Raw genomic sequence first — 13767 nt, forward strand, 5'->3', positions numbered from 1 at the left:
CAACTCCTTTGTTAAACAAGTGGGGAAACTGAGACCCAAAGAGGGGAATGACTTGTCCAGGGTTACACCATGAGCTATTGGTTGGTCAAGATGAGACCCCAATGTCTTAGTCTTTTCTCTCTAACCCCCACATCTACCCTTCCTCAGTCTGTGAGCTGAGTGGGGAGGATGAAAGTACACAGGCTCTGCCACCAGAGCTCTGTGACCTTAGGCAAGTTACTCTCTCTTTCTGTGCCTGATGGGCCTTTCTGGGCTCCTTCAGCTAGAGGATGTATGCATTCCAGGATTGGTATGAGACAGGGGACCATATGGGGCTCTGGCACACCCATGACACATTCTTCTGGAGTGACAACTCTATAGGAAGTATAAGTGGTGAGGAGAATACTTTTTTAGTTTAAAAAACAGCTATATTTTAGAGTAGAAGACAAAACTTAAAAAAATAAGAGGCTTGAGATCAATTTATCTCATTTAATAGAAACATTTGAAGATTTCTGAATTAAGATGATATCAGGGGCTCCTGTTTACTTCCCCTGGAAGTCAGTGGGCCAGTGGATTGTGGTAGCAGGAAGCAGCCATGTGATTCAGGCATTGGGAGTCACCTCGGACCACTGTCTTCATCCTTGCCTTTTTACCTAAAGGGAAATAGCTAATAAGAGACATCCTGGGAAATGCTATCCATGTATGCCTTTTTTTTTTTTTTTTTTTTTGAGATGGAGTCTTGCTCTGTTACCCAGGCTGGAGTGCAGTGGTGTGATCTCAGCTCACTGCAGCTTCCGCCTCCCGGGTTCAAGCCATTCTCCTGCCTCAGCCTCCCAGGTAGCTGGGACCACAGGCATGCGCCACCATGCCTGGCTCATTTTTTTGTATTTTTAGTAGAGATGGGGTTTCACCGTGCTGATCAGGCTGGTCTCGAACTCCTGACCTCAAGTGATCTGCCTGCCTTGGCCTCCAAAGTACTGAGATTATAGACATGAGCCACCGTGCCCGGCCGCCATTTTTTTTTCAACATGTACTTTTTTTTACAACATGCACTTGTACCAGTATGATACTACTACTAACTATCCTTCCGTGTATGTGTTCTGGAGTTTACCAACGCTGTTCACATGCTTGGTAACTGATTGACTGTTATTCCTAACTTTAAATTTTAGGTAGTTTATAAAAGTTCATTGCAGTAAGTTAAAACATTTTAAAATGCTAAAACCAAGGTTAAGGGGGTAGAGCTCTTATCCCGTTAGATCATCAGAGCAGCCTTAGGAGCAAGGCAGGACAGAATTAGGGCCTTATTTTTCAGACCAGAAGCTGAGCCCAGCACTGCACTGACCACAGTCACAAAGTAAGACAAGCAGAACCCCAGCTGGGGTCCGGACCTTGTGTCCTTCAGCCAGTGCTGCTCTCTCCATATCCCACCTACCTCTCCAAATGCCTGTGTGACCTCAGCCTCTTTCCCCCAGGGAGCCTACTACACACAGCCGGTGTATGCTGCCCAGCCTCATGTCATCCACCACACCACGGTCGTCCAGCCCAACAGCATCCCCTCTGCTATCTACCCGGCACCTGTTGCCGCCCCCAGGACCAACGGCGTGGCCATGGGCATGGTGGCAGGCACCACCATGGCAATGTCAGCAGGTGAGGGCAGCTTCTGCATCAGTGTCCATCCCTTTCCTCTATGAACTCAAAACGGAGCGGAGAACACAGTCATAGAATCGACTGCAGCGTAGCACAAGAGATCCTGCGCCAGGGGGCTTGGGAACCCAGAGGAAGGAGCCTCTAAATCTGTCTGTGGGGATGAGGAAGATTTCACCAAAAAGGGCATATTGAGCTAGGCCTTAAAGGGTGAACACAGGCTAACTAGAGAAGTGAAAGAGGGAAGGGCGGTGCAGAAGGAACATGAATATGGCATGTTCACAGAATGGAGGAATGGAGCCATGGCCCTTAGGAAATTGGGGCTTGGAGTTGGAAGGTGGCTGGATCACTGGCAAGGATAAGATGGTGGAAAGTCTTGGACACCTTGTGGTACCTCTATTGTGCACAAAGGGGGTCAAGCAGGGCAGGGATGCAGTTAGGTTTAAACATTCTCTGGCTGCAGAGTGGAGACAGGATTAGAAGGGGTGATTCAGAAGCAAGTAGCTCAGTAAGGAGGTTGTCAGTGTACTTTAGGGGAGAGAGATGATGCTAGCACTCCAATAACAGCAGGGGCACCAAAAAAGAGGACACAGGGGGCAATGCTCTTTATTAGGCAGGAGCTTAAGAACCTGTGCAATAATTATAATAATTATGAGGGATGAGACAAGCAGAAGTCCCCAAGGACCCTTTTTTTTTTTTTGGAGACAGGGTCTTGCTTTGTCACCCAGGCTGGAGTGCAGTGGCACGATCTTGGCCTACTGTAGTCTTGATCTGCTTGGGCTCAAGTGATCTTCCCACCTCAGCCTCCCAAGTAGCTGGGACCACAGGCATGCGCCACCACACCCGGCTAATTTTTGTGTTTTTTTGTGGAGGCAGGGTTTCACCATGTTGCACAGGCTGGTCTTGAACTCTTGGGCTCAAGGGATCCACCCACCTCAGACTCCCAAAGTACTGGAGTAACAGATATAAGCCATTATGCCCAGCCTAGAGACCCAACTTTTAAAGAACCAGGTAGGATACCATCTGAGGTAAGAAAGTATAAGGGGTAGAGTGAGCATTTGGATTTTATTCTGCCCCTAACGTAAGGGTATGGTTAAGGCCTCTTACTCCCCAGATCAAGTTGGCAAACTGTTGGCAAACTGACTCAGTGTCAGCCTTGTTCAGGTCCTGGGAACCCAATATCAATAGATCAGATCAGAACACTGTCCTTAAGGAACACCTAGGTTAGTGTGGGAAATACAACCACACACATCACAATTACTACTCAGTATGATTGTGCAGTAAGAGAAGCATACAAGGAAAAGTAAAAGGAAGGCTGGGCATGGTGGCTTACACCTATAATCCCAGCATTTTGGGAGGCCGAGGTGGGCGGATCACTTGAGGTCAGGAGTTTGAGACCAGCCTGGCTAACATAGCGAAACCCTATCTCTACTAAAAATAAAAAAATTAGCTGGGTGTGGTGACGGGCACCTGTAATCCCAGCTGCTCAGGAGGCTAAGGCAGGAGAATCGCTTGAATTCAGGAGGCAGAGGCTGCAGTGAGCTGGGATCGCACCATTGCACTCCAGCCTGGACAACAGAGCGAGACTCCATCTCAAAGAAAAAGGGAAAAGGAGGACTTAGAATAGTGATTGATTCTGTCCTCAAGCATCAGAAAAGATTCTCCTAAGGAGGCGAAGTCTGGCAAGGTGGAGAAGGGTGGACAGCAGTTCATCAGGAAGGTGAGGGAGATATGGGGGATTTGGGCAGAGGAAACAGCCATGTGAAAGACTGTAGCTTCATCCTCTTCATTCCTGTGTCTGGTACAGCCTCGTCAGGTTACTCTTTTCTCTCTGGATGCTCAGGTACCCTGCTGACTACACCCCAGCACACGGCGATTGGGGCACACCCTGTCTCCATGCCAACATATAGGGCCCAAGGAACCCCTGCGTACAGCTACGTGCCCCCACACTGGTAAAGCCTGCAGCCCATCCAAGTGAGTGTGGCCAGGGTGAGAAGTGGGAGGGGGGGATACATACAGGAACTGCCTCAAAGTCCCTGGTTTGGGTCTGGCGCACAGGTGTCAGCTGGGGCAGGTAACAGCTGTCAAGGTATCAGTTGCTTTCCTGCTCCAAGGTCCATAATATCACTCTTAATAATAGCTATCACTTCTGTTGACTGCTTGTTGAAATCTAAATAAGAACAGAAATAATAGTAGCTATCCCTTTGTTTATGTTATCTCATAATCCTTATAGTTGCTCTGAAATAAGGATCATTAGCTCCATTTTACAGATAAATATGTAGTTCAGTATCAAAAACTTCAGTTCTCTAGTACTGAATTCTGTGCCATTTACCTTATGGTCTTCAGATTTCTTTTAACTTTGGGCCCCATTCTTCAAATGAACTCTTACCTAGATCATATGTTAGAGCTTTGATTGGAGCTGTTTGGAGGCTTTGGGCTGACCCAGGCCACTGGCTTCCTTGGTCCCCTCAGCAGCTCCTGAGGCAGTGACAGTGAACCACAGTGCTCCAGGGATGTCACTTTGAAATCCTCTGGCCCACCACATCATCTGGCCTCCCCTATCTCCTCCAGGGTTCTTGGCACCAGAGTACAACAGCTTCCACAGGCAGGAAGCGGGCAGCTTCACTAGGAAGGCACAGAGGCTCCATTGAGGGCTCCCAAGTTGAGGGGAAGGGGTCCAGAGGTTTCCTTGAGGAAACCTGGAATATCACTGACACTGTTTGGGGGCCTCTGGAATATCACTGACACTGTTTCTTTCCCCTTTCCCTCCACAGATCTGGAGTCACACATTGTATGCAACTACTCAAGTCTTACACCGGTGCTGGAGCAGTTCCCTAGCAGCACCACCTCTATTTGCAAGAAGAGACAACGGAAGTGCAAGGGTCACTTTATGCATCTTTAATGGTTTTGATTTTTATTTTTGGTTTTTGTAAAAGCTGCTTTTTCTAATCTCCTGCCTCTCCCCGACTGTACCCCTCTTAGCCGCTGCCCTTCCAGCTCTACCCACTTCCTCCTACCTGACCAGGCCATGTCCTCTCTGCTCTTCCCTAAGTGTCCTGTCCCTGGGGATCCCAGTCTAGAGACAAGCAGAGAGTAGGGTTTATTGCAATGGTTCATCTGAAGGCTGGATTCCATTTGAAGAGCATAAACAGATGTGGTCCAGGGTAGGAACTCAGAGCTGTTGAGCAGGCTACATCTCTAGGGGAGTGTTCTGGTTGTTTTTCTTAAGCAAGATTAGTTCAGGACATTCCCATGTCCTGAACACAAATGAAATGTCTCCTGAGAACCATTGCAACAGACCAAGAACAAAACCACCTGAGTATGTAGGAATGTTATTAGCAGCTTAATACCCCAGGCCAAGAACCTGGGAAAAAAAGTCTTTAGAATTTGGGGAAGGGTGGGGGGGAGGGAGGGCATTGTGGGGAAGGAGAGGGGAGAGGGGAGAAGGGAGCAGTGTTTGCCTCATGGCTTTGGTTTGAAAGGTCTCTGGTCAAAGCATCTGGCCCTGGACCTTCTGATTTGCACAGTGATGTTAACTGACCTGGCACTTCCTCAAAAGGTGATTTTGACCTTAGACCTGCCAAGCGGCTGCAGGGTGGTGGGATCCCGGCATCCCGAGGCCTTGGAAGGCCAGATGCCCTGTGTCATCCAGACTTCAGCCTCTGAGCTGTCATGGACCCACTCTGATGAGGAGCTTCCTCCTGACTGGAGTGGGAACCTAGGGCATTTCTCTCCCTTTCCTTTTGCCCTTCCCAGTGCCAGGACTCACCTCTCTGACTGTAGAGCTTGCAGGCAGGCCAAGCTCTTGGTTACCTGTGCCATTCATGGCCCAAGTGAAGGAACCATATTCCAGGTGGGTGCTGGCAGTTCTGAAGGTCAGGATAGTGAAGGAAAAGCAATAGCAATAAACATTTCATAGACTCATGGAACTGAAGGGACCTTAGCAATCATCTCATCCATTCCCCTATTTGGCAGATGAGGAAACTGAGGCCCAGAGAAGAGGAAAGGACTGCCCTAGACCTTACAGTAAATTAGCATTAAATGCAGCCTTCCTACCTAGTGGGCACCTTGCCTACAAAAATGTACCTAGGGACAGATTGGCTTGGTTTTGTAAAAATTAAGTCGGCAGCGCCCATACCTGGTGAGTCTGGAACGGTCTCTGGGCTCCTGTTTCTGCCCTTTTCCTCCACGGACTCCAAAGGCGGGGGTTGAAGACTGGGCAGAAGCTACATGAGGGCAGATGGCAGGAACAGAAATGGCAAATGAAGAAATAGCATTTGGAAATTCTGTGAAGACATCTGGAACTTCCATCCTGTACCTGACTCCACCTCCAGGAGAAGGAGCAGGTGGGCTGGCTGAAAAGGAGAGACCATACTTTTAGGACAGTAGCCCCTCATCCCGAGAGGAGAGGAAGAGGAGGAAGAGAGTGGGAGTCATCAGGAGAGGAGGACAAGGATGAGGCCCAGGAGACAGGCTCATCTGGGAGAAGAGGGACCCCTGGGACCAGGAGGTCCCTGCTAGTCTCAGCCAGGAGCCTGGATTGCCCAGGAGCAGCCTCTGGCACCCAGCGCTTGGCTGGGCCAGCAGCTCCTCTGGGGGTGGGGCACGAACATTTTACTGTACAAAATGGGATCATTGACAACATTTGGGACTTTAAAAAACTGCTTTCATTTTAAATTCACACAAACTTGGACATACCCTTACCCCTACCCCTCATGTCTCCCCAAGGGAGGGAAAAATCAGGAAACCCTTGGGTTGGAAGGAGCTCAGAAGCTGTCTAGCCATTCCCAGGAGGGTAAAGCCCATCAGCATCCTTGGTCTAGAGCCAGGAGTTTGGGGGCCCACCTTCCTGGGCTTCCAAGGAACTTTAGGACCAGTAAGAAAAAATTCAGCTTTTCTAAATTGTCTGTTCCGGGGTGCTGATGAGGTTTCACTTTAAAACAACAGAAAGTTTTCCAGTGTTAATTCACTTTTTGCAAATACCTCCTCCCACCCGCTTTGGTTTTGTAAAGGTGGGTAAAGGTTGTTCTGGATTATGTCATACGTGTTTGAAAAATGCCAAAATAATAATAATGATAATGATGATAATAATAATAGAAACCTTTGGATTTGTCAGGTGCATCACAGAGTTCAAAGCACTTCAAAGCCTTTCATGTACTCGCCCTGAGAGGGATGGGATCACAGTTATTACAGTCAATTGACAAATGAGGAAACAGGTTATGGAAGGGAACAGGCCCACAGTGAACAGCATGCTGGTCTGCCAGGCTTCCCAGAACCCTGCTGCCTCCATGTGGGCTGGGGTGGAACCACAGAGAGGAGAAAGGAAGAAGAGGAGACCTAGGAATGACCTTGTAACTTTTGTTCTTTCTACACCAGTAAGTAAAACTAACAGCTGGACCTCAGAGTTCACAGAACAGTTGAACATAAATTATCTGGTTTAACCCGATGAAACAGAGGTTATTTCTCCTATTTGATCCATAAGGAAATCAAGGCTTGGAAAAGTCAAGTGACTTGCTAATAAGTGACAGAGCCACTTGAATCCCAGGCTGTCTGCTGTCTCGTTCCCCTCCATCTGATCCCCACACAGGCTCACGTACTAAAGCATTTGTGCTCTGTGCCCTATCTTAGCCCCTACTATGTAATTCAAGAGCAAAGGGAGGCCCCAAGGTGAAAATAGGGCACTGAAAGGCTGTGGTCTGGAGGAGCCTAGGTCCAGCACCCCTTTTTCAGTATGAGCCCCAGTTCAGCTGGCCTCAGCCTCTTGCTATGATGGAGATCCACAAGCCTGGCCAAGCTTGGGGAGTCACTGCAAAAGGACTGAGCCCAGGAGAGCGGGGGCAGTCATGTGCCTCTGGTAGGAAGGGCACAGTTACTGGTAAGGACACAGAGATCTAGTGGGAAGTACCATAGGTATCCTCCAAAGATTCTAGACGGCGCGGTGGTCAAGCAAGATAAAAAGTCAGAGCTGGAAGGGCCCTCTCATTGAAGGCAGGCAAGCAAGAGAGGACAAGGGATGTGGCCGCCGACAATGAGCACAGCACTGGCCCCAGAATGCAAACCCCTCCCTCCTCCTCACGCCACTGCCTCTCCCCAGGTGTAACACCCGTGGCCAGGATCGGGGTCCAGATGGTTCCAGTCACCAGCCAACCCTTTTGAATTCCTCTACTTCTTCTACCTGACCCCCTCTCCTCACTGGCCTGGGGCCGAGGAAGTTTGAGTCTGGGAGCTGGATTGCCTGCAAATAGTGAAAGCCTGAAACATAATGGTTTGCCGTGTTTTGAAAAAAATGCATATTTAATTTCTTCCTCATGAGGTAGGAGTTGCTGTTCTTTCTTACCTGGCAATGACTCTAAAATGTATATCCCCTTTCCTGAATATCTAGCAGGGACACACACACCTGTCCAGAGCTTTTTTGGTATGCAAAGTACTTTGACATTGGTTGCAAAAGTCCTCCATTTTACAGGCAAAAAACCTAAGGCTCAGGAGGCTTGACACTTGCTAAAAGGTCACACAGCTTGTAAGTGATTCTTCAAATCCTCTGCTCTTTCTGCTGCCACCTGCTGGGCCTCTTGGCAAGCATGAAGGGAGGGGCTCACTGTACTTTATAGAGAGCTGGGAAGCCCAGTCCTCTTGAGCTGAGCGTATTTCTATGAACTGCTTTGGGCCAGGACCTGTAATGAGCCCTGGGGAGGGACCCAGAGGCACATCTAGCTGGCAGCACAAGGAGGATGAGAATTTGCAACTAAAGGCCTCACTTGGACAAAACACTTTGGGGTCACAATGCCCAGGACTGAAGACATGTTCAAGGACAGCACGAGGCATCTTTCTACTGGGAGACCCATGTCCTTGGTAAGCATGCACACCTGGCTTCCTATCCCCTGAGAGCCTGCCCACTGTCCAGATCCAGTGAGTTGGTACTTCAAGAGGATCTGGTGTAGCCTTGGCCAAAAGCATACAGACTGAAGTCTCTGGGCTTGCTTTTCCCATGGGTGAGGACCAGAACCAGACTCTGAGCATCCTTACCCCTGGCCACCCAGATTGTTCCAAATTTGAGGTACCCCGTTCCCAGAGATCTGGGGGTCCTTCTTTGGAGGGCTTACTTTGTTCTGATGGCCTTCAGAAAGGAATCACATGAAGTATAAAAGGACAGGCCCCTTGGTCACCAAGTTTTGGCTCCTCATACAGATAGGACTCATCCAGGATTCCAGTGAGGCACTGGCTAAGCTTCCATATCAAATTCCTCAGCTTTGTTCTGTGCCCAGAGTGAACTTTGTCTTCTATATCACCATCTGTATCAGAATCCCTCCTCAATTGCAGTTAAGTGAAAATACGTGGAAGTCTGCTTTTCTATCCTGTATTCTCCCACATCACTACTGGCTGTGCAGCCTCTGCTGCTTGCCAAGTTTGGGAATCCAGAGAGAGGCAGTAGCAGAGTGGGCCAGTGGACCCATCCGCAGAGCTGAAGAAACACACCACACTAACTGATGGGATTCCACACCAGAGCCTCTGAGCGCAGGCAGGCATGCCCGGTGGGCTGCAGGGTTTGTCCTTTACTTATCCATCTGCCCCTCTCCTAGAAAACTTGTTTCTGAAATTAGGCATTCTATGGTTCCAGGGCCCAGCCTTCAAAATTCCTGGCAGGCCAGCTTCAACATTCCATGGCCAGCCCTGCCTAAGCCAGACTTGGGTCCCGGTCCCTCAGTTTCTCCAGTGGATATATGCTGTGGTGCATGCTGTTAAGTCCAACCCAAAGGCCAACTGAGGCACACAGGAATTGGGACTGGCTGCCACAAAGCTAGAAAGGGACAAGACAGCACTTTCTTCCCTGTGGCCACATGGATAGTCCCTGGATATTCTTGCTGTGGTAGTGAGGTCCTCTACCCCATTCCAGCCACTGATAGTGGGAGGATTTTCCTTCCTGAGGAGAACAGATGTAACAGCTTTGCAGATAAGTACCAGCCCGCAGGAATCAAATGGGTGAAACCCACTTTGGGCCTGACCCCAGCAAGACCAGCATCTCCAGGCCCCAGCCTTTCTCCTCAGGCCTAAGAGTCAGGGAAAGAGGGGAGACTGTCCCAGAGACCACCTCCTGGGGTCAGCCAGATAGTCTGGATCTACGGCGTGACTCAAGCTCCTCCTTACCCAGGGGGAGGTAAGGCCAGGCCTCTGGCAACCTGGAGTTGTCTGTAATAATCTTGAAAGGCTCAAGGGCCTGTCCCCATCCTGATTTCAAGGCATCTCCTTCCCTGTTTCATACCACATGACAGAGAAACCTGTTCTCATGGCATGTAACATCCCTGTGAAGACAGCGTTGTATATGATTTTGTATTTTTTAATTCATTTTAATCTACAGGTTGGAATCTAATTTTTAAATTTTATTGGAACTCACATTTTAAAAAGAAATAAAAACATTTAAAATAATAACAATAATAATAATAATAAACCTTTGACCGGTGTCTTCCAAGTAGTTTGATCAAAGAATTTATAGGTGTTTTCAAAACACAGTCCAGAGTGTAAAGATTGGAAAGCCCCATGGCCTCGCTTGTGTGTATGAAGTGTAAATCTGGTTTTGTTTTGTTGCTTTGGATTCTTTTGGGTTTTTGTTTTGTTTTGAAGATCAGACAGTGATCACTCTGAAAGATTGAAGCCAAGAATTTGTAACTATGATATTTACTGTAAGCTGTAGAACACTCAATAACTATTAAAAAAAAAAAAAGTTTCCCAAAAAAAAAAAAAGTCTTAGGTGACTAGACTGAGTGGTTCTTGGGGAGGGAGGCACAGAGGACTGTCCCGGGCCAGTGAGTCCCTTGGGCTTCTCCCCAAGTTGATGCTAAACTTGTTCTCAGCAGTCAAGAAAAACCTGTAGTGCATCTCACAGCTGATCTGACAAGGGTCTGCCCTAAGGGTCTCACAGCTGCTGGGGAGCTATAAGGGACAACTTCAGCACCTACCCTAAGTGTGTGATGTGGGAGCACAGTGAGGCCATTCAGAGTTGAAATCCATAGAGCCATCTGCTCAATGAAGCTGACATCTCTCAAGTGCCTAGTGTGTGGCTGGCGCCTGCTGCTCATGTTTGTTAAGGCATTCGGTCCTCACAGCACAAATAAGGTGAGCCCTGTTGTTAGCATCATCTTAGATGGGGAAGCTGAGGAGGGTAAGTACCTTGGCCGAGGGTACAGAGCTGGTGAGGGGCAGAGTTAGAACTCACATTTGGCATTTGGTCTGACTCCATAGCCCACGCACCAAGCCCCATGTTCTGCCTATCTCAGAGTAAGCAAGGCCCAAGTTGGTGGTGGTGGTGGTTTTTGAGACAGTTTCACTCTCACCCAGCTGGACTGCAGTGGCGCAATCTCGGCTCACTGCAACCTCCACCTTCTGGGCTCAAGTGATCCTCCCACCTCACCCTCCTGAGTAGCTGGGACTACAGGTGCCCACCATCACTCCCAGCTAATTTTTGTATTTTTGTGTGTGTGTGTGTGGAGGCGGGGTTTCACCATGTTGCCCAAGCTAGTCTTGAACTCTTGGGCTCAAGCGATCTGCCTGCTTCAGCCTCCCAAAGTCCTGGGATTACAGGTATGAGCCACTGAACCCAGTGCCCTGAGCTTTCTTAAAAGATGGATTTGTCAGATGGGAAACCAAGGGGGACTTGGTGGTTTGTGGTTACAGAAAAAGGACAGCTGAGAGACTCTGGTGCCTTCATCCAAAGCAGTCCCATCAAGTGCTATCAGTTTTGCCTCCTAAACATCTGAATCTCTTATCTCCCCTCTGGGTGAAGCCACTGCCCTAGCCCAGGCGCAGGCTTCTCTTCCTGGTTATCTGTCCACCATTCCTTCCCAGGGCCGGGCGCCTACAGTTCATGCTTCATAGCTGTATCTCCAAGAACTCAGCCTCCTTACCTGGAGAGGAAACAGGCCAAAAGAGTCCAAGTAGCTTGGCTCACACTGCAGCTGAAATGAAAACTTAGACCTCCTTACTCTCTAATGCCTCTCACCAAATCTCACCCTGTGCCTCCACCCAGCCTCCCTTCCTGTCCTTGATCCAATATGAAACCCACCCACAGTGTCCGAGACGGCACCTCTGGCCACAGGCATTGTTGGGGCTGAGTCACCATAGTCAAGTTTATCCGGTGCAGGAAGGGATTTTCTCCCAGAGGCTCAGCTCCAGGTCACAGTGGAGGAGCTGAGGGCCAGGAGGGGAGGTGGAGACTTGGGTCCCAGCTCCTACCATTCTGGCCCATAGGGAAGAGGGGTGGAGCACAGAGGTCAAGCTCAGAACTCTTCCCCTCAGTGGTCAGCCCAGAACCCCACCCTGTCCTCCAGCTCCCACCTCCGCGTGGGCCTCTTGAACTCAAGAGCTGACAAAGCTTCAGGGATTTAGATGGAGCAAGCCAGAAACGCTTCCAGGTGAGGGTATGGGCCCTAAAGACCAAGGACATCAGACACACTCCTACTTTTGAGCCCTCAGCTCTTCATCCCACTCTTGCAGGCTAGCCTCAATACCCCAAGGGACAGGTGAGGAAATAGGCCAGGGCCATGCCTTTCATCAAGCAGAAAATTGGAGGCGGGGAGTCTGGAGGAGAGCACAGTGCTTACTGTGAGGGGGCGCTCAGCCCTGGCCTGGAAGCCTGCACCCAGCCCCCGTGCACCCTGGCTTGCATGTGTGTGTGCGCCTCTACCCAGGCAAGACGGGCAGGCTGCGGAGAGGGCATCTCGACCCCACAGCCCAGCCTTCCCCTGGGGAAGGAGGCCGAAGGCCAGCCAAGATGGAGAAGGCAGACCCTGAGATGCAGCTGAACAGCTGGCAAATAGGGACTCCAAGCACACTCTGGTAGCCGCAGGAAATACTTCCTTGGGTACACTGGTGATGCCTGCTAGTCCCCTACAGTGGACACCCTGTCCTACACTTTGGCATCCTTTTCTGCTCCAGAACATCCCTCCTGATGTCCACCCTCTGTTTCCTTTCCCTCTTCTGGTACGAGTGAAACATCTGGATCTTCAGAGGTGTCCCTCCCCTTCCTGCCCACCTGAGAAGCCCCCGAGAGAGACACCTGTGCCCTAGGTACCCAAGGAGAGGTCAAATCCCAAAGCACGTCTACCCAGGGCAGGAGGAGGACCCCAACTTGGTTTCTGCTTAGGAGAAAGGCCCCTGCCCTCCGTGAAGCCAGGCCTCCCACAGCCCCAGCATGGCCGCCCTATAGCTGCCCTATGCCAGCTGCAGGCAGACCAGGGACTCCCACAGGCTGGTCCTCTCCACACCTCCCCAGGTTCCATCAAGTGTCATTCATGGCCGGGCGCGGTGGCTCAAGCCTGTAATGCCAGCACTTTGGGAGGCCGAGACAGGCGGATCATGAGGTTAGGAGATTGAGACCATCCTGGCTAACACGGTGAAACCCCCATCTCTACTAAGATACAAAAAATTAGCCGGGCGAGGTGGCAGGCGTCTGTAGTCCCAGCTACTCGGGAGGCTGAGGCAGGAGAATGGCGTAAACCCGGGAGGCGGAGCTTGCAGTGAGCTGAGATCCGGCCACTGCACTCCAGCCTGGGCAACAGAGCGGGACTCCGTCTCACAAAAAAAAAAAAAAAAAAAAAAAAAGTCATTCTTGTTCTTCAGCCTCTCCATGAGGCCGTTAGTTTAAATATCCCTCTCTTCCATCTTTAAACAACATAACACCAGTAAAACCTCAAATTAACTGAAAATTGTCTCTCCTCAGAACCTGAGGCCCCACCCAGCTATGGCCTGTGCCAGGCTTCAGCAGGGAACCGTCTCCCTCAACCCACCCGGCCCTGGTCTCCCCCCTCCCTTGAGACGAATCCCACCAAGTTCCTGTGCCACTCACCAGGGCACAGAGCGGTCCTCCTCACCCCCCAGCAGCAACTGGCCTTGCAGGCTACCCTGCGCCCACCCCCTCCTCACCTGCTCCCCTGGCTGCCAGGACACTGCCAGGGACATTGCCCTCCCTGGTTTCTCTCTTGCCTCCCTGGCAGTGCCTTCTCTGTGGTGCCCTGGAGCAGCCCAGGCATCCGCCCCAGGTCCTGTCCCCAGGACATTTCCTCCCAGCCTAGTCCTGGCCTAAACACCCGAGTGCCTGTAGGTCTTCTTGTCTCCAGGTCTGTCTCCTGAGAGCTCCGGGCCTTTGCATCTAGA

General features: G+C 50.3%; 1 protein-coding gene across 3 annotated transcripts in view; it reads left to right on the forward strand.

The window, feature by feature from the left end:
- The window catches only part of FAM168A (family with sequence similarity 168, member A), a 195254-nt gene extending 187344 nt beyond the window's left edge, over positions 1-7910 (forward strand). For 2 of the 3 annotated variants that reach the window (XM_011996211.1, XM_011996212.1), the window contains 3 exons: positions 1452-1626; positions 3467-3597; positions 4398-7910. In XM_011996211.1, the coding sequence (XP_011851601.1) occupies positions 1452-1626; positions 3467-3579 (288 nt within the window). In that variant the 3' untranslated portion in view covers positions 3580-3597; positions 4398-7910. The remainder of the gene's footprint in view (positions 1-1451; positions 1627-3466; positions 3598-4397) is intronic. The other variant, XM_011996213.1, reaches the window with a different exon arrangement.
- The last annotated feature ends 5857 nt before the right edge of the window (positions 7911-13767 follow it).

The sequence above is a fragment of the Mandrillus leucophaeus genome, unplaced genomic scaffold (genome assembly GCF_000951045.1).
Source record: "Mandrillus leucophaeus isolate KB7577 unplaced genomic scaffold, Mleu.le_1.0 Scaffold504, whole genome shotgun sequence".
Lineage (NCBI taxonomy): Eukaryota > Metazoa > Chordata > Mammalia > Primates > Cercopithecidae > Mandrillus > Mandrillus leucophaeus.